General features: G+C 34.1%; 3 protein-coding genes across 10 annotated transcripts; 1 reads left to right on the top strand and 2 right to left on the bottom strand.

The window, feature by feature from the left end:
• The first annotated feature begins 659 nt into the window (after nucleotides 1-659).
• On the top strand, nucleotides 660-9,501 carry HEN1 (double-stranded RNA binding protein-related / DsRBD protein-like protein). The gene is made up of 10 exons (XM_085704543.1): nucleotides 660-871; nucleotides 1,513-1,814; nucleotides 2,800-2,889; nucleotides 3,801-4,255; nucleotides 4,335-4,580; nucleotides 5,164-6,104; nucleotides 6,229-6,380; nucleotides 6,461-6,577; nucleotides 7,782-7,919; nucleotides 8,755-9,501. Exons 2-10 carry the CDS (start codon nucleotides 1,542-1,544, stop codon nucleotides 9,190-9,192), a joined length of 2,850 nt encoding a protein of 949 aa, XP_085560669.1. The 5' UTR covers nucleotides 660-871; nucleotides 1,513-1,541; the 3' UTR covers nucleotides 9,193-9,501.
• Nucleotides 9,502-9,623: 122 nt separating this feature from the next.
• On the bottom strand, nucleotides 9,624-13,542 carry LOC146932802 (putative protein phosphatase 2C 58). 6 transcript variants are annotated; one of them, XM_085704547.1, is made up of 8 exons: nucleotides 13,393-13,542; nucleotides 11,746-11,811; nucleotides 11,625-11,669; nucleotides 11,188-11,361; nucleotides 10,799-11,047; nucleotides 10,433-10,706; nucleotides 10,014-10,168; nucleotides 9,624-9,925 (listed from the first exon to the last, which is right to left on the bottom strand). In XM_085704547.1, exons 1-8 carry the CDS (start codon nucleotides 13,495-13,497, stop codon nucleotides 9,791-9,793), a joined length of 1,203 nt encoding a protein of 400 aa, XP_085560673.1. In that variant the 5' UTR covers nucleotides 13,498-13,542; the 3' UTR covers nucleotides 9,624-9,790. The 6 variants fall into 6 exon arrangements, with proteins under 6 accessions (XP_085560673.1, XP_085560675.1, XP_085560674.1 ...); XM_085704549.1 differs by having other exon boundaries at nucleotides 11,188-11,358; XM_085704548.1 differs by having other exon boundaries at nucleotides 11,625-11,666.
• A 1,871-nt stretch (nucleotides 13,543-15,413) lies between these two features.
• LOC146932801 (putative disease resistance protein RGA1) lies at nucleotides 15,414-20,035 on the bottom strand. 3 transcript variants are annotated; one of them, XR_015007272.1, is made up of 3 exons: nucleotides 17,913-20,030; nucleotides 17,304-17,674; nucleotides 15,414-15,881 (listed from the first exon to the last, which is right to left on the bottom strand). XR_015007272.1 is itself a non-coding variant. In XM_085704546.1 (3 exons), the coding sequence occupies exons 1-3, from the start codon at nucleotides 19,869-19,871 to the stop codon at nucleotides 15,867-15,869; spliced, it is 2,460 nt and encodes an 819-aa protein (XP_085560672.1). In that variant the 5' UTR covers nucleotides 19,872-20,022; the 3' UTR covers nucleotides 15,414-15,866. The 3 variants fall into 3 exon arrangements, 2 of the variants coding, with proteins under 2 accessions (XP_085560672.1, XP_085560670.1); XM_085704546.1 differs by having other exon boundaries at nucleotides 17,798-20,022; XM_085704544.1 differs by having other exon boundaries at nucleotides 17,304-20,035.
• Between the last annotated feature and the right edge of the window lie 776 nt (nucleotides 20,036-20,811).

Below are 20,811 nucleotides of genomic sequence, written 5' to 3'. Positions count from 1 at the left end.
TATGAATTGAGATAATAATATAAAACTTAGAGACTATTATGTATATAGACTGATAACCACATTTAACGGGTCATGTTTATACATATGTATAAATATTAGGAGTTATATTTATACTAGATTGACCGACCATGGGAATACTACATAATATCTAAGAGGTGCGGGAGTCACATGGTACTGAATAAACTAATCATTTTTTTTTTTTGAGAAACCCTACTTGAAGCTTTGATTGACTTGGCTAACATCGATTACCGGAGAATATCTGTTCATGAGGACTGATTAGATGTACTTCAACAACAAAATTTCTTCATGTCAAGAGGTGTTAAAACACGCATTTATCATTGATTCATGACAAATTTGTAACAATAAAGGGAAATAAATTTTAATGGTATGTTACGTGTTATATGCTGATTTTCCTTTAAAACTATAATTCATTCTCATACTTTTAAAGTAATAGAGTGACTAACTTAATTGATAAACTAGTTTAAGAATCACATATATACTTCTATAATAATACAAGATCAAATAAAAGAACATCAATGACAATAACTTGATTTGATTGAATACATACTTAAAAAAATTATTTGTTTTTTAAAACTCGATATCTGATTAAATTAAAGATGGATGATGTGTTAAAACTTAACTTGCAAGTTAGTAGCAGCAATGATTCCGTTACGGAACAGGGACAGTACGCTTTTGGCGTGAGACTGAGTCTTAGAATCTGAGAGAGCTAAAAACACTTAAAACTTTCCCTCTTTCGTCTTCCACTCTTTTTCCTTAACACTTCATTTCATTCTATAAATTGCTACTCTACTTCATTTTTCTAAACCCTAATTTCATACACATTCATTCTTCAACAACAACAAACCTTTAGGTACATTCTCTCGCTCTCATTCTTCAACTTTCTTCACAGTTCCGATTCTCGCTTTTTCCCTTTTCCACTCACACTCGCTTTCAATTTCACTCTTTCATTCTTGCTTTATTTTATCAAAATCAACGTTATTACAATAGATTAGCGTAGTAACATGCCTATTTTTGCATTATGCTTCTGAAAAGTTGTTTTTTTTTTTTAATACTTTTTTGTTTTGTTTTTCATTTCTATGTTTTAGGGTTTAAGCGTTTTCTTTTCCTTTTTGTGTGTGTTGAAGATATTGTTGCAAAATTTCTGGAAAATGCGCATGGGTTCACAAGTATTACTTAAAGTTACACTTTTTATTATTTAGTTTTTTTTTCTTTTTTCAAATGCCGATTAAAAGATAAATTAGCTTTTTATTTAGTTAATTCTTCTTATAAGTTCATTCCTAGATTTTTATAAGTCACCCTTGTAATTAATTAGTTAATGAGTATTGTGTGTAAAGCCCAATAGACACATGTGGTTACATCCAATTAATTATTATTTTTTTCAAATTTTTACGGATGTCAAAGTGTTCGTGTTTGTGCCGTGTTCAGAGTATGTGTTTGTGTCGGTGCTTCATAGTTTTTGGCTGATATATTGTTTTATGGTTGATTTTCAAGAATACGCTGGAAATGTTCTGAGCTTTCTCATGGCAACAAAAGAACGTCCTGTGGCTGCGCCGAAAAAACCAGCCCTTACACCGAAGGCTATAATACACCAAAAGTTTGGTAAAAATGCTTGCTATGTGGTAGAGGAAGTGAAAGAGGTCTCTCAAAATGAATGTCCAGGGTTAAGCATTCCTCAGACGAGGCCATCTCTTTACCGTTGCACACTGCAGCTTCCAGAACTTACAGTTGTGACAAGGACATTTAAGAAAAAGAAGGATGCAGAGCAATCTGCTGCGGAGATGGCTATAGAGAAGGTATTACTCATTTCCAATCAGTAAGCAAATTATTGATAATAATGAATAATATCGTTGTGCTTGTACTCGATTATCCTTTTACTTACATGTTCATTTCTTTATTGGTTCAAACAAGTTATTTATAGTTACCAAGAAGTGGTAGAATTGAACTGATAAAATACTTACTCGGTTACATTTAGTTATTGATGATTATTTCTTATTTTTAGTCCTGCTGTGAAGATGATAATAGCCTAAGTAGAAAGTTGAGTTTGATTTCTTGCATTTGGAGATGTCAATGCCAAACACACACTTATATGTTAATTTTACTTTGTTGAGTCTTTTCAGTAATACAGTCATGCATTTGAAATGTTACATAACTTATAATGCTATGGTAGACATTTACTAACTTTCAGTTCCTCCAACCCACTTGGGTTGACCTGGTGGTGCTGGCTTGGGACCTTGGAGTGTGCTCCTCTCAAGGTCTCAGGTTTGATTTTCCCCGGTGTCAATTTCAGTGGGCTAGTTTGGCTTCTTCAAAAAAAAAAAAAAAACTTTCATTTTCTTCTTGTTGTCCTCATTCAGCCCAACAAACGATTGACAAATATTGATCAGATGGGCTCAATTAAAATGGCAATTTTTCACTAGAATTTCAAGCCCTTAAAATTTTCTAATGATTTTTGTTTTTGTTTTTGGGGTCAATGTCTTGTATTTTAGAGGCTTTTTTTAATGTAGGTTTCAATTGTATTTTATACCGACTCATTGTTGCAAACTATATATTTTAAATACAGAGGATAGGCAAATGGATCTTTACCTAGTGCCGATTATACAGTAACAATTTATTCAGTATGCATGCTTCCTATCTGCATATTATTTTTTAAATTGCCACTGCTATGTAGGAACTCCTTTGTGTTGTATCATATCTGCTATTTCAAGTGTTTATCTGTTTTGAGAGGATTATGACATTTAAACTTTCACAATATTACAACTATGAATTGCTCTCCTGCAGATTGGTATCATTACAGAGACTGCTGATCTTACTCCTCAGGATGCACAAGAAAGTTTAGTTGCTCGAATCGCCTATATCTTTTCAGAAAAAGTAGGTAATTTTTTCTGTGTATTGAATGATGCCTACTTTCAGTTATGAAAATAAAGTATTTTAGGAGTACTGCAGTCCCTTTTATGTAATAAGAGGTGTTTGGAAGAGCTTATTTGAGCCTATCTTGTGACAGTAGCGCTTATGCAAGTGTGTGAATAGTTTTTAGAAATAGTTTATGATAGTTGGCTTATAAGCACTTATCTTGTGTTTTTGGTATATATGATAAACACCTTCTATTGTAGAAACAGGTTATATACTTATATGATAGTAGTGCTTAAGTAAGCTGTTCTACAAACTCGCCCTAAATCATTTTGTTGTGTTTAGCCGGATGATCCAATGATCCTTCAGGTTTCTAATTCCGTTTCACCTGGCCATCCCTATGATTTTTTTTTCCTAACTGCTAGATTGCTCTGTAAGTAGCCAGTTCTTGGTTGAGCTGGTAACTAAGACATTTGGTGATGAAGTTTGAGAACAGATTCCTCACTGATGTTGCTGTGTACTATTTAGTCTGTAGTTAGTTTCAAGTTATTGAACATCAATGTTTGTTGCAATGAACATTAAGGATACACTACTAGAAATTACTATATTCTTATTCCCTTCATTCCCGATTGTTTGATGGCAAGCAAATAATTCTTTTAGAACTGGTCTGATCTCTGAACGTTGTTGGACATTCATAGGTTGAAAACATCAAGTTTATGAATTTTATCTTTCTTCTTTCTTGTAGTTTTTTTCTCCTGTATTTTAGTAAGATATGACATACAATTACACCTTGCTGGTCATCACATTGAAAAATTAGTCAAAATGAAGTATTATTTTTTTGGACTTCATGATTTTCCAATATTACATGTGTTTGTCAGTGAATTTAAATTCAGTCTGATACCATTTTTCTTTGCCATTCATCACCTATACAGTTTCTTATATCTGATCATCCGCTCAGTGGTCACATTCGGGCTAGTTTGAGGACGAAGAGCGATCATTGTGGATCAATTCCTATTTCTGTCATTGCTGTCTGTGATGCAAAGATTTCTAGTTTGTGTAAATGTATTAATCCTGAGGTGGAGTCAAATCCGTTTTTGGTCCTTCCATATATAGTAAGGGCTGCTACAAAGTTAAATGAGTTTCTTGTTACATCTGAACAACATATCTGGATTAGAAAGCTGAGTCCATATCCACAAGATATTATAGAGTCGTTAATGGAAGAGGGTGATTCACAAGAATGCATTCAGGTTGAGGCCATACGCATTCCTGGTTCAATGGAAAAACATGTTGAAGCTGTGACTCTCTGTATGTCTTTAAGAGAGTACTACCTTGATATCATTGCAAATGAACTTGGGTTAGAAGATGGGGCCAATGTTCTGATTTCAAGGTATGATGTATTTACAAAGAATTTTCTTAAACTAGATAATTGCTTTCTAACTTATTCTTGATCTTTGTGGCTCCAATAGGAATATAGGCAAAGCTTCTTCAGAGACCAGACTGTTCTTTGCTGCTCGACAATCATATCTACTGGATCGGTCTTTTGTATCGGGAAATGGAAAAGAAACCATTCATTTTGAAGGATCTCTAAATGCAAGGGCAAGATACTTGTCTGGGCAAGATATAGTTGGTGATGCAATCTTAGCATGCATCGGATATACACGGAAATCTAGAGATCTTTTCTACGAGGATGTAACTGTTCGGTTATATTACAGGTCTCCTTAAATTCAAATGTTTATTGAAATTGTAATAGTACAATGGTCAACCTTATATTACATTCTTGGCTAAACTTAATACTTGGTGAAAAGGTGTTATTATGTCATGCATTTTTGCTTTATTATTGCGGCCAACTGAAGTATTTTTATTTTGGGAGACCAACCTGTAAAAACCTTTGCTGTTTTTGATAACTGAGTAGATTTCCTTTTAACTCGTCATAATTTAAAACCTATCTATTAAATAATTTCTCCAGGTTTTAATTAGGCATCCCACGGTTGCTTAGGCTAAGAAAGATAAAGGGACCTTTCTGATGTTGCTGTACAATGAATGTTCATAATAAAAGTAGAAAACTTTGATTATTTGACTAGGAGGTTTTTCTGATCTTCCAACTTTTGTTTCTCGTTTGCATGATGTTTTTTTGGAGACGTATACTAGTTTTGTCCTCCAATCCATTTTTGCATCCATTGAATTCTTTTAAATGAGTATTTGTCTTTTTTGTTGGTTAGAAGTATTTGTCAGTTTCTGTTTGTGTAAAATTATTCAACTTTGCATCATTTAGTGATTGCTAGGTTTTCTATACAGGATGCTTCTAGGGAAGACTCCCGGGGGAATTTACAAATTATCCAGAGAGGCACTACTCACAGCTGAGTTGCCTTCAAGATTTACCACAAGAGTTAACTGGAGGGGTTCCCTTCCTAGGGATATTCTTTGTATGTTTTGTCGCCAGCATCGCCTGTCTGAACCTCTCTTTTCCATTATAAGTCATCCTCTCAAAATACCAACTGAATCATCAAAGTCATGTTTTAAGGCTGCAGGCTTGGGAACTGATGTGATTGAATGTGCCAACGGGGCCTCTGTAAATGGATGTCCAAAGCAATCAGATTCAGGGATGTTTAAATGTGAAATAAAGTTGCTTTCTCGGTGTGCGGAAGTAATACTTTTTTGTTCCCCTGAGGATTGTTATAGGAAGCAGAATGATGCTATTCAGAATGCCTCATTGAAACTTCTATCATGGCTGAACAAGTATTTTAATAGTGTAACTGCTCCTTTTGAACGGCTCTATGAGACTGCAGGGAACTTCAGCATCCACGTTTTTTCCAAAAACCTTTTCAGAGAGATTGTAATTGGTCAATCCATTCAGAATGGCCATCTTTATGCAATGCAGTGTAATAAATCACTTGAGCCAATGTGTGCAAATTCATTACAAGACATGTTAGTAAATGGCGTTTGCAGCTTAAAGATTGAAGGTCCAGACTCTGGTGTCTGTCCATGCAATGGATCTTTACCTTGTATTAGTTATTCAGTATCTTTGGTTGTGGAGGGTGAAAATATGAAAGAAGTTATTGAATCTTGTAATGAGTTTGAGTTTGAGATTGGGGTTGGTGCTGTGATTTCATTCATTGAGGAGGTTGTGATGCAGATGTCTGTTGGCCAGTATGCTTATTTCAACACGAACTTGGTCAATTCTGATTTGATTTTTGCTTCAGCTGGTGATTCAGCCATAATGCCGTCCTTATCTTCTAGTGAGTTACTTTCTCCTGTTACCCTCCCCCTAAGCACCCACACATGTACGTTGTTTTGCAAGTGGCTAAATTGCTGATTCTAAATTGCAAATTGTGTTGATGGTTTTATATTCTTATTTTGCAGAGGCCTGCTGTGTGGAGTATGAAATAAGTTTGACCAAAGTTGCAGAACCTCCAGAGGAAAGAATGGAGCAGGCTCTTTTTAGCCCTCCACTTTCGAAGCAACGAGTGGAATTTGCAGTGCAACACATTTTAGAATCACATGCTACTACTTTGGTACGCTTAACTTTCTCAACTTATTTTCTTTTGTTAGTCCGAGGTCCAAGTTGTGAGTTTGAGGTTCTCCTTCATTGCAGCTTGATTTTGGATGTGGATCTGGAAGCTTGTTGGAAGCATTGCTAAATTACACAACTTCGCTGGAGAAAATTGCTGGTGTTGATATTTCACAAAAGGGTCTTACACGGGCTGCAAAGGTTTACATGCACTTTCCTATCTCAAAATTTGCATTGTAGTTTTTTTAAGTAGAGTAATTAGGGTTTAGGCTTAGATGTGCAAGAAAAAAAGTGTCTTCTATAGTTTGGAATATATAATACCAGGGAGCGCTGTCTGCACAAGATTTATCCTAAATATGCCAAAGTAATGACTTTTGTCTGACCGTGAATTCAAGATAACGAAACATTTTTTTATTGAATGATAAAGGTTAGCTCAAAGGCTCTACAATGGTGGAATAATAGAAAAGAAAGGATAAACCGGAGTGTGAACACTCTTACCAGAGCACAATGCTCCTAACCAGAGAGAGAACTTTCCTAACTAACTTCTAACAATCTCAATGGGTTCCTCACTACATTCCCCTCCCTTTTATAATAGAATATTCCCTAAAATCAACGAAAGTGCCAACTAACTCTCATTTCCTATGCTTCTGCAATCTTCTAGAATGTGCCTTGCCTAGGTGTCCTATCATTGTCCCGACTCCATCAAGATCTTTAGAAGGTGTTTATTATGTCCATCTTGTATTATGTAGTCTTTGTGCATAATTGCCAGGAACCCAAGAATTGAATTTAAAAGAATTAATGAAAGAACACTTTTAGTGGTAAAATAAGAAAGAATAAGAGAGAACTCTCCTCCAAGGGTTTCCCACTCTCTACAATAGAGCTACTGCTCTATTCACCAAACGTTAACAAATATTATTAATCCTTCCCTTCTCTACACAAAACCATATACATGATAATCCTAACTACCCCACTACCTAATACTTCCCTAACTCACTTCTAACCTCATATCCTAACAAACTCATCTTTATCCTTGTCCTAACAATAATGCTGCCCATAACTTTTGAAAATAGAAAAGTAATTGGTCATACAATTGTCATTATTATGTTGAGTATCATGTACGTGCCTTATTTAATAGATGCAGATATTTTAATATTTGAGTAGATGTCTTTGACTTGATTTTTACTGACTTGAATTCTGCTCAGTGTGGAAATATTGTTTAAAGTAATGAATTTATGTTGGATGAATAGTTGATGCTGGCAGCCTTTTGATCTTGGAGGTCTTGGTCTTATACTTTATAGGACCTTCTAGTGCTTTGTGTTGGAAGCTGAAATCATAATTTTGTTCTTGTATGTATGTGAAATTTCTTTCTGTAAGCTGCTTGATTTTGTGTGCATAAATTGTGCAGGTACTGAATTCAAAATTAGATGCAAATCCAGATACTGGTGGGACAAGAACTGACATAAAGTCAGTTATTCTTTACGAAGGTTCAATTACAAATTTTGATTCCAGGTTGCATGGGTTTGATATTGGTACTTGTTTAGAGGTATTTCTTAATCCATTTTATATTCCTATTATTGTTGACTTCATATTTTTTGATAAAATGTTGACTTCATTTTTGATATGGTGTGTCCTAAATCAAGATATATTAGTTCTTTATTACTTGTATAAAATCATCTATGATGCATGGTTTGTTTGGCGCTGAACGTGTAACATGTTTATGTTTATCATATGATAATTAAGTTCACTGGTCTGTAACTTGCTTGAGTTTGTTGTTTTAAATTGCACTGTGTCTGATGATTTCATATTGTGATGTTTGAATTCGAAGAAATCATGTGACTTAAAAAAATTCAATTTAGCTCTTCCGTTTAAATTGCAAATATGGAAGAGTTTCATGAAAATTTTAGTAAGGAATCGATATCACATTAGCTCACTTTAGAGGAGATAAACCCACCCCATGTTGCTACCATTCATTTTAACACGTTTAAATACTTTAGGCTTAAAAACCGGATAATACTGCTGATGTGGTCGTTCTTTAGCCCGTAAACAAGCACTTCTACATAAACTGATGCTTGCTAGCATTCATTTTAACATATCCTAGTTTAAACGCTTTAGGCTTAAAAACTGGATAATGCTGTTGATGTGGTCTTGCTCTTTACCCTGTGAACAAGCACTTCTACATTTTTATCACTTGGAAATACCTCTGCTTCAATTTGCTGGAATATACTTTATACATGCAACCAGTGTCATGTTCTTGGAAATACCTCTGTTTCAATTTTGCTCATACATGATGTTTAAACCTGTAAATCTGCATTTGTGTAGAAACTCTGATTATCTTGGTACTGAATCAACCGATATAAATTGCTTATATAATAATGCAGGTGATTGAACATATGGATGAAGATCAAGCTTGTCTCTTTGGGGATGTGGCATTAAGTCGTTTTTCTCCAAAGATTCTTATTGTTTCTACACCAAATTTTGAATACAATGTAGTGCTACAGAAGTCGAATCCCCCTACCCAAGAACAAGAAGAATTGGACGGGCAAACCCTCTTACAGTCATGCAAGTTTCGCAATAATGACCACAAATTTGAGTGGACCAGAGAACAGTTCAACCAGTGGGCATCTGACTTGGCTGCACGGCACAATTATAATGTGGAGTTTAGTGGGGTTGGTGGTTTTGCTGATGTCGAACCAGGTTTTGCTTCACAGATTGCTGTGTTCAAAAGAGAATGGAGTCATGAAGATGAAGTCCAGACGCATACTGATATAGATAGCCATTATAATGTAATATGGGAATGGAATAGCAAAAAGAAATAACTTTTTTTTTTCCTTAAAAGAAGCCAACAGAATGAGACTTATATAGTTCTGATTGCTTGGCTTGCAAGAAGACAACCAAAATAGAATGGATGCTAGGAAATAAGGGAAGGAAGTATTGATAGGTTTAGTTAAGGGATAGAGTCTGAAATTGCTAGGATATATGTGGTGAGATATTTTGTGAAGCTGGATGTTTAAATGTTAGGGTCTTCCCCTAGGGTGACATGAAGTTTAAAAGAATACACATGATGGTTTTTTATGGCAGAATCCTATTATTATTTTATTATTAAGATAATGGCGATGTTTGGTTTATTTTGCATCCATCGACACAAAAGATTGTGTTTTGGTTTTTCATCAATTCATTCGGCGTATTCAATAACACTAATCAAAAAGTTGTATATATAACTTAAATATCAACTATTCGTATGAGCAGATTGAAAGACAAGAGAATTGCTATAAATGAAGTTCAACACAGTGGCTATTAGTTATACGCACATGACCCACGAAAAAATTTTAAAGAGACATTTGCTTGAGTTAAAGAAATTTGAAACAATATTACAGAAAACAAGACAAATATGCATAAAATGCAGGAGCATGTAAGCTAGAACATAACAACTATGCATGAAATATCATCACAGCTTCCAAGAGATTTGGCTTCTTTGACTAACTTTGTAGCTGCTTTTTGAGCATCATCCACATCCTTGATACAGTCACAAGCCTCTTGATTCGTCATCACCTGCAATAGTAAACCCAATGTTTAAGTTGATAATTACTTAACACAATTTATTATCATTAATTCTAGCATAAACGAAGTATCCACGTACCTTCCACAAACCATCACTTGCAAAAATGATGAATTCAGTGTCCTCATCAATTTTCTTGATCATCACGTCTGGTTCTGCAGTGATGTGCTCCTTCAGTTTTCCATCTCCAAATGATCTTGTCATTGCTAACTGGCCATCCACTCTTGGAACATCCCCTTAATAAAATGGAGGGAAAAATGACGCATATCGAGTTATAGACAAGAGAACTTCAAGTTGAAAACTTTTAATCTTTCATTCTGATAGTTATATTATTATTAGAAACCTCTATCTATTCAGCAAAAAAATAGGTGTCATGCCAAGACTTGAAATTCTTATGATATACAAAAGTAAGGTTATGTTCATGTATGAAAAAAGAAAATTATTACATGATGAAGGAAGTTATGCATTTATAGATTTTGTTGAATTTATTTCATCATTACCAGGTCTCTTAAAAACACAACCTCCTCTGCTCTCAACCAGATCTTTTTCCTTCTCCGGTTCGTGATCCACAGTTAGTTGGTTTGCAAGACCATTTTTACATGATATTGCTCGAGAATCACCAACATTTATTACTAGTAGCTTTACTCCGTTAATTAGTATTGCTGCCACAGCTGTTGATCCTCCACGCCAATCGGCTATGTTTTCTAAAATCTCGTTGTCTGTAGCTTTACATGCTTTCTTAACAGCATGCACTGGATTCTCCCAGAAATCAGGCTATCCATGCAGGATTAAGAAATCAAATGGAAGTGAGAATAATAATGTGTAGACTGAAATATATATAATATATCGACCACTAAAGTATATACCTCACTCAGTATATGTTGGAATAGATGGTTTTGCAAATATTTTGCAACATCAGGACCTGCGTGTCCATCGAATATTGCATACAGTCCTAAATCATATCCATTGAGCTTCCGGTGTTGAGCAAAAACATAGTCCTCCATTCCATGGTTCATCTTTCCTTCAGCTAAATGACATCCATGGCTGAAATGTCGAGTCGAAGTCTTATTATCTTCATCAGCATCTTTCGTGAACATACCTTTGTGAATTCCGTCCTGTGAGAAGAATAGAAAAGATTGTTATAAAACGTATTTTGTAATCGTCAAGTATTCGTAAGTGTAACTTTAGTTTTTGATGACATTGCAAGAATGTATATACGACAAAATTTCCCACGAGATAAACTGAAAATGTATACTTCTGTAACTGCAGTAGGACCGTCGTCTCCTAGTAAGTACTCTCCTTCCTCTTGTTGATCATCAGTCACATCATCATCTCCTCCAGATTTTTCTTCATTGTTGTCATCACCGGCTTCGTTGTTATCTTCATCCTCACTAAGTTTTTCTTCTCTAGTAAAGATATCTTCTGCCTGCTGTTAAATGAAAATTATGAATTTGCAGGCTATGATAACGAGGAAGGTGCAGTACCAAGGAAGTATCTTTGAAAGAATGTTTATTGATGTAATTTGTTTTATTTCTTTGCTTTATCACTTGGACAATTCTAAAGTAAATCAATTCATGTGATTTGCATGTTCATACCGTGTAATACTAGCTCTATTTTCCACTATATACACCTGCATCAGCCTTTGATTACATTGTAATGCTAATGGGGAAAACAAGAGTAAAAGAGAATAACCTTTCTGTCAAGAGTCTCCACATAGCTTCCCTTTCTTGATGTCTTCTAATATACAAGGAGTTAACTTAGATCATTGATTCATATAAGCTTGTGATATCAATAGAAAGAGACGTATATATACCTTAAAAGCAGCATGATTCCCATCAGCAATCAAAGTAGACTTTCTCTTATGCAAGTTAGAATGAGCCTGATCAAGACACAACAAAATCATATGTGAAATGTAAAATACTGAAAATGTGAAGACTAAATGTAAAAACCAATGGTCAACCCCTTTTCTTTTGGATTTATCCATGAGCATATTTGATCAAATTATTATCAATGGCTGTGTCGTGTATCCGTGTTTTTAGTATTTCGCATGCTCAAAGTCGAAGAAACTATGTATTTCTACACTATCTAGAATTTCTTTACCTTACCTCTTTTCTTTTTGTTTCATCTATATACTCAAAGAGTCCACAGAAGGAGTACATTTTGCTTTGCTAACAGATCACAATTACCTCTACATTTGTTTAGGCAAATCCAAAGTTGAAACACCTTGTGTTTTTCAAACAACTTTCTCAAATCCCAATGTTTTTCCCTTGACAACTTGAATTAATTTCCTTACATTCTTTCTGAGAATTTGACTTAGTTTTTACCATCTTTGACAAGACTTTGCCAAAGAAAAGGTACACTATCTTTTATGACTTATCCAAACAATTGGATTCATGCACATACTATACACTCATATTTTGAGACATAACTCCTAAATCTAAACCCCATGGGATACATGCTGTTTCTTCTTCTAATTATAGAAAACCAATCATCAGATGCAAACAATGTTTCAAACCAGAAAAACAGCAATGTTTTCTCAGATAATTTGCTGGAATATGCTAACTTCTAATGCAAGCAAGAACCGATTTTATCAGTGAAGAATGAAAATAATGAACTTTTACCGAAAGAGGGTAGGAAAAAATTGTTAGTTTGTTTGATTGAACTTTCTGCAAAATATATACAAGATTGACACTGTCTCTTTAGTTAAAGATATTGCCTGGACAATTCTCAAAATTTAAATTTTCGCATAAAATTATTCTTGTTTTCAAGATAAACGTATAATATAAAAGTTCCCTTAATACATGATAAGTAACACATGGACACATATTATATAATATAAAATATATAATACATGATTATTTTATTTTTTTACAAAATGATTAAATATGTTTTTATTCCCTATGAAGTTCACTGCTTTTAAGTTTAATCTCTAATGAAGTCTAGTCTAACTTTAATCTTATTTTGCTTTTATAGTGACTAAATATAGAACTAAAAACAGTATTTTTTTTTTTCAAACAAGTTTTACAATGACTAATATTGGACAAAATTTATGCCGAGGCTAAGTTTAAAAAGTAGTAATTTTGTAGAAACATGAAAACATATTCAATATATATATATATATATATATATATATATATATATATATATATATATACATACACACACATTAAAGTTTCAAGCAAAATGGTGACAAATTCATAATGAGCAATGATATATCTCTAGAAAAATAACATCAAGAATTCTTCAAGAATAAAGAGTAGCCAATCACAATGCACTATTTGCCACAATTCAAGGAGGTGTGACTGAAAAATAGGAAGTGGACAAATAAATCATCCAATTAAAATTTGCCAACTGTGTCTTGAAAAATTCTTGAAGCTATTTTTCTTGAGAAGTAGCATTTTCCATTCATAATGGAGTGTGACACACATATATAGCAGCGTCTTGAATGATTTAAGCGTACCTTCATGATATTTGTTTGATGGATGAATTTCTCTACGGTTGAGTTCAATACTTGAGGACAACAAACAAAAGGTGGTGAGAGTTGAGAAGAGAAATGATGAATCATAGTTTATAACATGTAACAATTTAGATATTTTAAGAATGTGCTATGTGCAAGTGTCGAGTGTGTAAGGAAGTATAATTCTTTGCAGGGAAAGGAAATACACGTGGTTATAGAATGTGTAGGGCAGTGTCCCTCACCGTTTGCATTTGATTTTTGCAAACTCACAACACAAGTAACCATTTTATATTATCAAAAGAAAAAGATGGTTACCATTTGAGATATGAATTACTTCTCTTGGGACAGTTAATACTGTGACTCTATCCTCAGTAATTTACTAAAAATAATCAAGAATAAACTTAGTTAGATAGTGATAGATCCAGTATAGTTAACACTTAACAGATAGCCAAGTCCTCTAACCATGTTGCCTTGAGTTAAATTTAGTCTGCAATCTGCATATATAGAAAATGTCTTGTTGATATAGATTAAGTTCACTTTTAGTTGGGTTTAGTATGTAATCTGCATGTGGATTAGTTTCTATAATTTTTTATTGAAGAATAACTTTTTATTTGATTCAGCATCCTTCTAAAACAATCAACTATTTGTCAACAAATAATTATTTTAGGACTGAAATTTATTAACTTAATTTTTTCCAAAACGAGAGATGAAATTGGGCCTAGATTGGACCCATGATGCACTGAGTCATCCAGGCCCAGGTTGCATTCATTTTGTTTTCTTGTTTAATTTATGACTGTTACTTTTCTCATCCTATGAGTTTATCGCATGTCCTATTCGGATTTTAAAATCCAAAATATTTTAACGTGATTTAGAGGTTTTTATATGGTGTTTATGCCGTTTGGATTCTATAATCCGAACTTCATAAGACGTGCGAGAAACACAAAGTGGGAAAAGAAGGTGTCTTAATTTGTTTAATCAAATAAAATTGAAGTGACTTTACAAAATGAAGATAACATGAAACATAGTAAGCACTTAATTGGGAGAAGTTTCTAGGGAGGTCACAAACACAAATAAAAAATACCTAGCAACATACACATAGATAAGAAAAATTAAAAGATAAAAGTAAAAAATGATGTGACTAATTTATTTCTCTTGTAATTTTACTAATTGTGTATGTGTACCCAAATGTTTTTCATATAAGATTGTGCTTATAGAAGAGTTGTTCGTTTGTGGGAAGGGAGGGTTTGAGAAATCTAAGTCTATATCTTGATATATATTTGATATTTAAAAAAAAAATAAAAGATGTCGTTATTAATGATCATATAATAGTTCAATCAGAGCCAATTGACTTTGAAAAACTTGTTATAGTCTTTGCAATTCCAAAAAGAAAAATAAGTCCTCTCATCCCTTCCTCTTCTAAACCCTCCATCCAAAAATACCCTTAAAATTTTTGAAAAATAACTTGTCAAATGCTCAGCTGGTCTTTTTTTTCAGGCTTCAGATGTTAATTTAATGATTAGTGTTACCAAGTTTCATATGGTCACCTTGAGGAGTGGGTGAATCTCATGGTACAAGAATTAAGAAATTTTACTTGAGGAGAAGTGCTTAAAAGTTGGCCAAGAAGTTTGATGTGTTTTTTGCTCCTTGCCAAACTGTTTGAGTGATGGGAAAATCCAGAAGTGGTGCTGTTAGGAGAAACATTGCTTGATGAGCAGATGTTATTTTGCTCATTTAAACTCTTAAAAGGACAAGTTTAGGTGAAACATTAATAGTGTTGGAACCATTTATATGTTTTTGTCTAAAAACATTGTTCTTAACATGGTATCAAATTTTTCAAGATCAATCATTCGTGTTTCACTCAACAAACAAATTATCTAGGACAGTTAACATGTCACAGCATTATATCGGTCTCTAATTTCTATAACTGAGCTATCAACGGTTTTTAGCAGTTTCATTCAACAATAATATTTTAAATAGTTGGTTAGGAATAAAAAAATATTAACTGATAAGGTTACAAATAAGAGTGAAAAAGGGGAAAAAAATCTCCATCATATCCTCATAAATTCTAATCAAATTCTCCCTTGAGATAAAATTTATACTTAAATGAATAAAAAGATATTACAATTTGAGAGAATATCTTACCTTTTCCTATCTTCTTTATCTCACCAAATGGGAGTACACACAGAAAACATAGACATGTAGTTAATTTATTAGTTGATTATATCTTAAATAATCATTTTCTTTATTTTATTTGGAATAGGAGAAACTTTTGAATCCGTTGATTTTTGCTGTTATTGTTAGTTGGTTGTCCGGCTTGCTTCCATTGGACATGGAGTTGGTCAAGGTGCAACTGCAGGGAAAGCTACACAAGGGATTGCATGCAACCAGTGGCAAAAAATAAACTATGGAGTAGGAAACTTTGTGATGCAACTTCGAAGTCTCTACTGCCTCCATGACATTTGGTGACTGTGTTTGCACTAAACGCTTCCAAGCTTGCATGACGAAACCAAGAAAACCAAAAAAGTTAGAAACAAGCATAAACAAACATGTAGTTCATATGATTTGTGCCTAGCCTATCTCTCTGCTTCTCATGACATTAAAAAATTGGGACTCAATTCTAGACACAAAAAATTCTCATGATTTGGTCATGTCAGATTTTGATATGGGAGGATCCAAACTGAGGGTCCTAATGTGTATGTTTAATAACAAATCTGAACTGTTGAAGCGATATTCAAAGCTAATATTGATATCCTTATACCTATAGCTTATTTAATGTAGAACAATAATAGAAATGAAAAAGACTAATTGGTAGAAAATCAGAACAGTTCTCTTTCTTCCCTTCGTAGAAATATAAAAGATGCAAGTGAAAACAATGTTAGTTTTCCTTTTGTAGCAGGCATGCTTGCGGAGATAATTTCCCGTAACAGACACACCAACACAAACAGGTGAATTAGTCCATTCAAGGTTCCTCCATGTCCCATCATTATAAGGAAAAGATTTGCGTTTATATATTGATTATCCCTTTCACAGAGGCTGACAGGATTGAAACCAGGCTTAGCTTGAGGCAAACCATGCAATCTGGACAAGCATATTCTTTATCCCTGGTGTCCTATATGAGTTTCAAGCAACGTTGGTTCACATACGATGTTAGAATAAGGTTGTTTGATAGACAAGAAGGCTGCAGCAAGGAATGGTTAAAAATTAACGTTGCTGCAGTTTTGGCTTGGTGTTTGTCAGGGATCATGCGAGTCAGAAATCACAGGACGACTCTTTTGGGGCAGGATTGCTAGCTACTACAGAAGGGATTTATTTATTTGGAAGTTGAGCTACTGAGTTTGTTTGGAAAGTCATGAGTCTGTACCATGCCCTTTGAATAGGAAATAAAGACTTTTCATCTAGTGAACCTTAACTAGGAGATATCAGTATGTAAGTATGTATGCCGTTTGGTTTGATGAATGGGACTGAGGGTACACTCTTAGATCAACATAGTTTCAGATGCTTCTATTTCTAGGGGTTCACCTCAGGCATGGATTAAAGATCTTGAAATTCTTTGTAGCATGTTACTTTTGAATTATTCTAGTTAGAAATCTAATATTTACATCATACTGTAAAACCATTAAAAATTTTACAGGTGCAATAACTCAGTCGAAAAAGATTATAAATTTTGTTAAGGTTTGGTATATTATCCAGTCATAAGAAAAACTAAAAGAGAGAATTGATGTAAACGGTAACACAACTTCAGTATAATGCAATGTTTTCAACAGGGAAGTCTAAAATCCAAATTGGATTGCGCCCGCCTATAGAATGAATTGGATTGAATTAAAATGATAAGCAGGATTCAGTTAGACAAGCAGAATAAATAAGCAATAAGTACATGTGAAATAGAAGGCAAAAAATAAATAATGGATTTACACTTCAACATTTGGGATATGAGCTATCTTGTGCCAGTCACTGCCTGTATTTTGGTCACATCTCTCGACTAGCTGAGGACATCCATATATCTTTAAATTCTGAAGGTTTTGAAGGCGATTCATGTGTTGGGGTAGTGTCAAATTTGGACAGTCAGCAATGAGAAGCGTCTCGAGTGATGTTAGATTTACCAACCATTCTGGCAATGCCATTAAACTCGAACACTCTGAAATGCCCAAGTATCTCAATGTTGTACCAGCTCTTCTAAGCCAACCAGGTAATGCTACCAAATTTGGTAATTTGTCAATTGAAACCCGTTCAAGTTTCAAGGAGTAGTTTTCATCCTCTTCTCCTTCATCCTCAAAACTAATCACCTCTGCACAAGCCTCAATAGTCAGTCTCTTTAAAGCAGTCAAGTGCCTCAAATCACGTGGAAGGGAGACCAAATTATCACAATTCCACAAAATTAAAATTTGTAGATATTTCAAGTTTCCAATACCTATGAAAGACAAATCAGTGATTTTTGTGGTAATCCACAAAACCCTAAGGCTGATAAGATTCGGCAAATTTTTGGGAATATATGCAAGTGCTACACATCTACAGAGATTTAATACCTCTAGGTTATGAAGCATGCAAATGGAATCTGGGAGTTTTTCCAATCTCTGGCAATAGCTTAGATCAAGATACCTCAAATGCTTCATTTTCTCGAAACAATCCGGCAAGAACTGAAAATTAGAACCTTGAATATTTAACACCCTTATGTACTTGAACTTGTTGGAGATCCATTTGACAAACGGTTCGGTGATTGCAAGTTCCTTTTGACCTGCATGCCAGAATCCAATGGTTCGGATCTTACTCGGCATTTTACCAAAGGTAGGAACTCCTTCACCACTGTCTGAAAATGATAAATGCTGCACTTTTTCTTTTATATTTGTTGAATTAAATTTTACGACTGCCCTTTCACTTTGCATTGTGAACACGGCAAGGTCATGAACAAGATCATGCATTTTGAAAAAGCTGATGCCTAGAAGTTCAAGTTCTTCAGAAATAAGACCGTCAATAACCAATTGTTCTTCAGCAGCACATTCAAAGAAAGACCTTGAAACTAGCTCCTGAATATAAATCTCCCCAAGATCTTCTGGTTCCTCATCTTCATTTTTGGTTTGCAGTAGTCCATGTGCCATCCAAAACGAAATCAGCTCCAAATTAGTATACTCGTAACCCTTAGGAAAAATTGAACAATAAGAAAAACATTGTTTCAATCCAGATGACAAGTGATTATAGCTTAGTTTCAACGCAGCCAAAATGCCATCATCATCTTGAGGGTTCACTTTCCAAATTTCACTATCTCTTACTTTCTTCCACTCACTTTCACTAGGCCTTGCTCTAAGCAAGCACCCTAAACTTACCACTGCTAGGGGTAACCCTTTACACTTTCTAGCAATGTCCTTCCCAATCTCCACAAGCCTTGGGTTGTGTTTCCCCTCTCCTGCTGGAAATGCACACTTAGCAAAAAGCTGTAAACAATCTTCTTCTGGGAGATACTTCAAGTTGTGCTTATAAGCATTCCCCATTATCGAAGCAACCCTGTCACTACGAGTGGTCGTGATAATCTTATTCCCAAGTTTATCATCATCATCGTCATGCATCCCCAGTAAAAGCTTTTTCAATTCAAGCCATTCTCTATAATCTTCATTCCAAACATCATCCAGAACAAGCAAAAATTTCTTCCCCCATAACCTTTCGCGAAGCATATTTTGCAATTGATCAAAACTATACTTGTGAGCATCTATTTCCATTCCATGCATAGCTTTAAGAATCTCTAACACTAACCTCTTAACATCAAAATCATCAGAAACAAAAACCCACATACGCAAATCGAAAAGCTCAATGACCCTATCATCATTATAAACTAATTGAGCAAGTGTTGTCTTTCCCAACCCTCCAATTCCAACAATTGGAATAACATCAATCTCATCATCATCACTTTCTAATGGTGGATCCATCAAAAACTTAATAATCTTTTCTTTCTCTCCATCTCTACCAATCACATGAGAAGGTCTAACATAAGAATGAGTCTCTCTTGTAACCCTAGTACTAGTACTTCCACCACTTCCACTTCCACTAGCATGATTCTCTGATACTATTAAACCCAATTTCATCCTAAGAGAAGCAATCTGATCTATTCTAGTATTCATGTGTTTGATCTTATGAGCCATTTTAACACGAAATGTAAGAGGGTTAGTAGAAGATGAGAGAAAACGTTGTACCTTAGTGTTGAAGGTTCCATGTTTTTTGACAACATGTTTCCTTAAAGATTCAAATTCAATCTCATCAAAAATGTCCCTAGCATCAAACAAAGCATCTTTGAGTTGTTGAAGCCATAGTGAAATGGAGTTGTTTTGTGTTTGTTTGTTTTCAGCATCAAGAATGAATGCATTGATGATGGTGAGAGTGTTTTGGAGATTGGTTACTTCACCTTGGAGACCCTTTGCCATTGAAATGTTGTGGAAAGCTGTTGTTAGTAGTTTGTCTAACATGTTTGTTAACAAACCTGAAACTGTTGAAGCCATGTTCTTGTTTTTCTGTAAATGTGAAAGTTGAAGTTTAAGGAATAAACAAAGTACGATAAGGTTCCAACTTCCAACTACAGGATCTGCAACTGGGGATACAGCAGAGATGGAGAAAAATATAATAATGTGAAAAGGATGGTAAAGTTAGAAAGGTGCTATGTAGTGATTTTTTTTTGGGAGGAATTCTATATATCAAGAAAGATTTTATCAAGAAAAATTCAAGAATGACATGGCAGAATAACCACCCTTAGAATCCCAGACTTTGTATATTTTATGCATTGTCTGTATCAACTGAGATAAACTCACGAGGACGGTGCTATGTGGTGAATACTGAAAGAGGTATATTTCCCGAACACTCTTTAAATATTTTAAAATAAATAATTATTCATTTGAGAAATATGTTTTATCAAGTTTAATATTGAAATGTAATCATATGAAATTATTGATAGATGATCAATTAATTAATTGTATTAAAATATCCTAGAGAAATGGTTAAAATATATATATTTTATATTAAAAAAAACTTTTCAATTTTTAAAAAGTTGAATCCATCATTTTCCAACACAATCCATTAGAATTTTGTTTTAATGATTCTCTTTTTTTTTTAAGGGAAAAAAAAAGTAAATTACTTGTTGTAAAATAAAGGAAGAATAATACTTTCTATTTTATTTTTATTGTTTATAATTTTAGTCGCATTAGGTCGAGTTGACAAAAGTCCAAACTAAGTGTAATAGTGAATCACATGAAAGTGAATTTGGACCAGACTGCTTTCAGACATGGTGGCATTTAGCCTACACACTGCACAAATTTGTGTATCATACACAAGTTAAAGAAAGTATTTTCTGAACCATTAGATTAAAAAGAACATTGATCTTTATTGTAGTCTGCCCATATCACATCTTTCTTACTTTGTCTTCACCAAACCAATAACACCATGTTA

The sequence above is a fragment of the Medicago sativa genome, chromosome 4 (genome assembly GCF_051527215.1).
Source record: "Medicago sativa cultivar Bolivia chromosome 4, Bolivia_mono, whole genome shotgun sequence".
NCBI classification, from domain to species: domain Eukaryota; kingdom Viridiplantae; phylum Streptophyta; class Magnoliopsida; order Fabales; family Fabaceae; genus Medicago; species Medicago sativa.
This window is presented reverse-complemented; position numbering and strand designations above follow the sequence as displayed.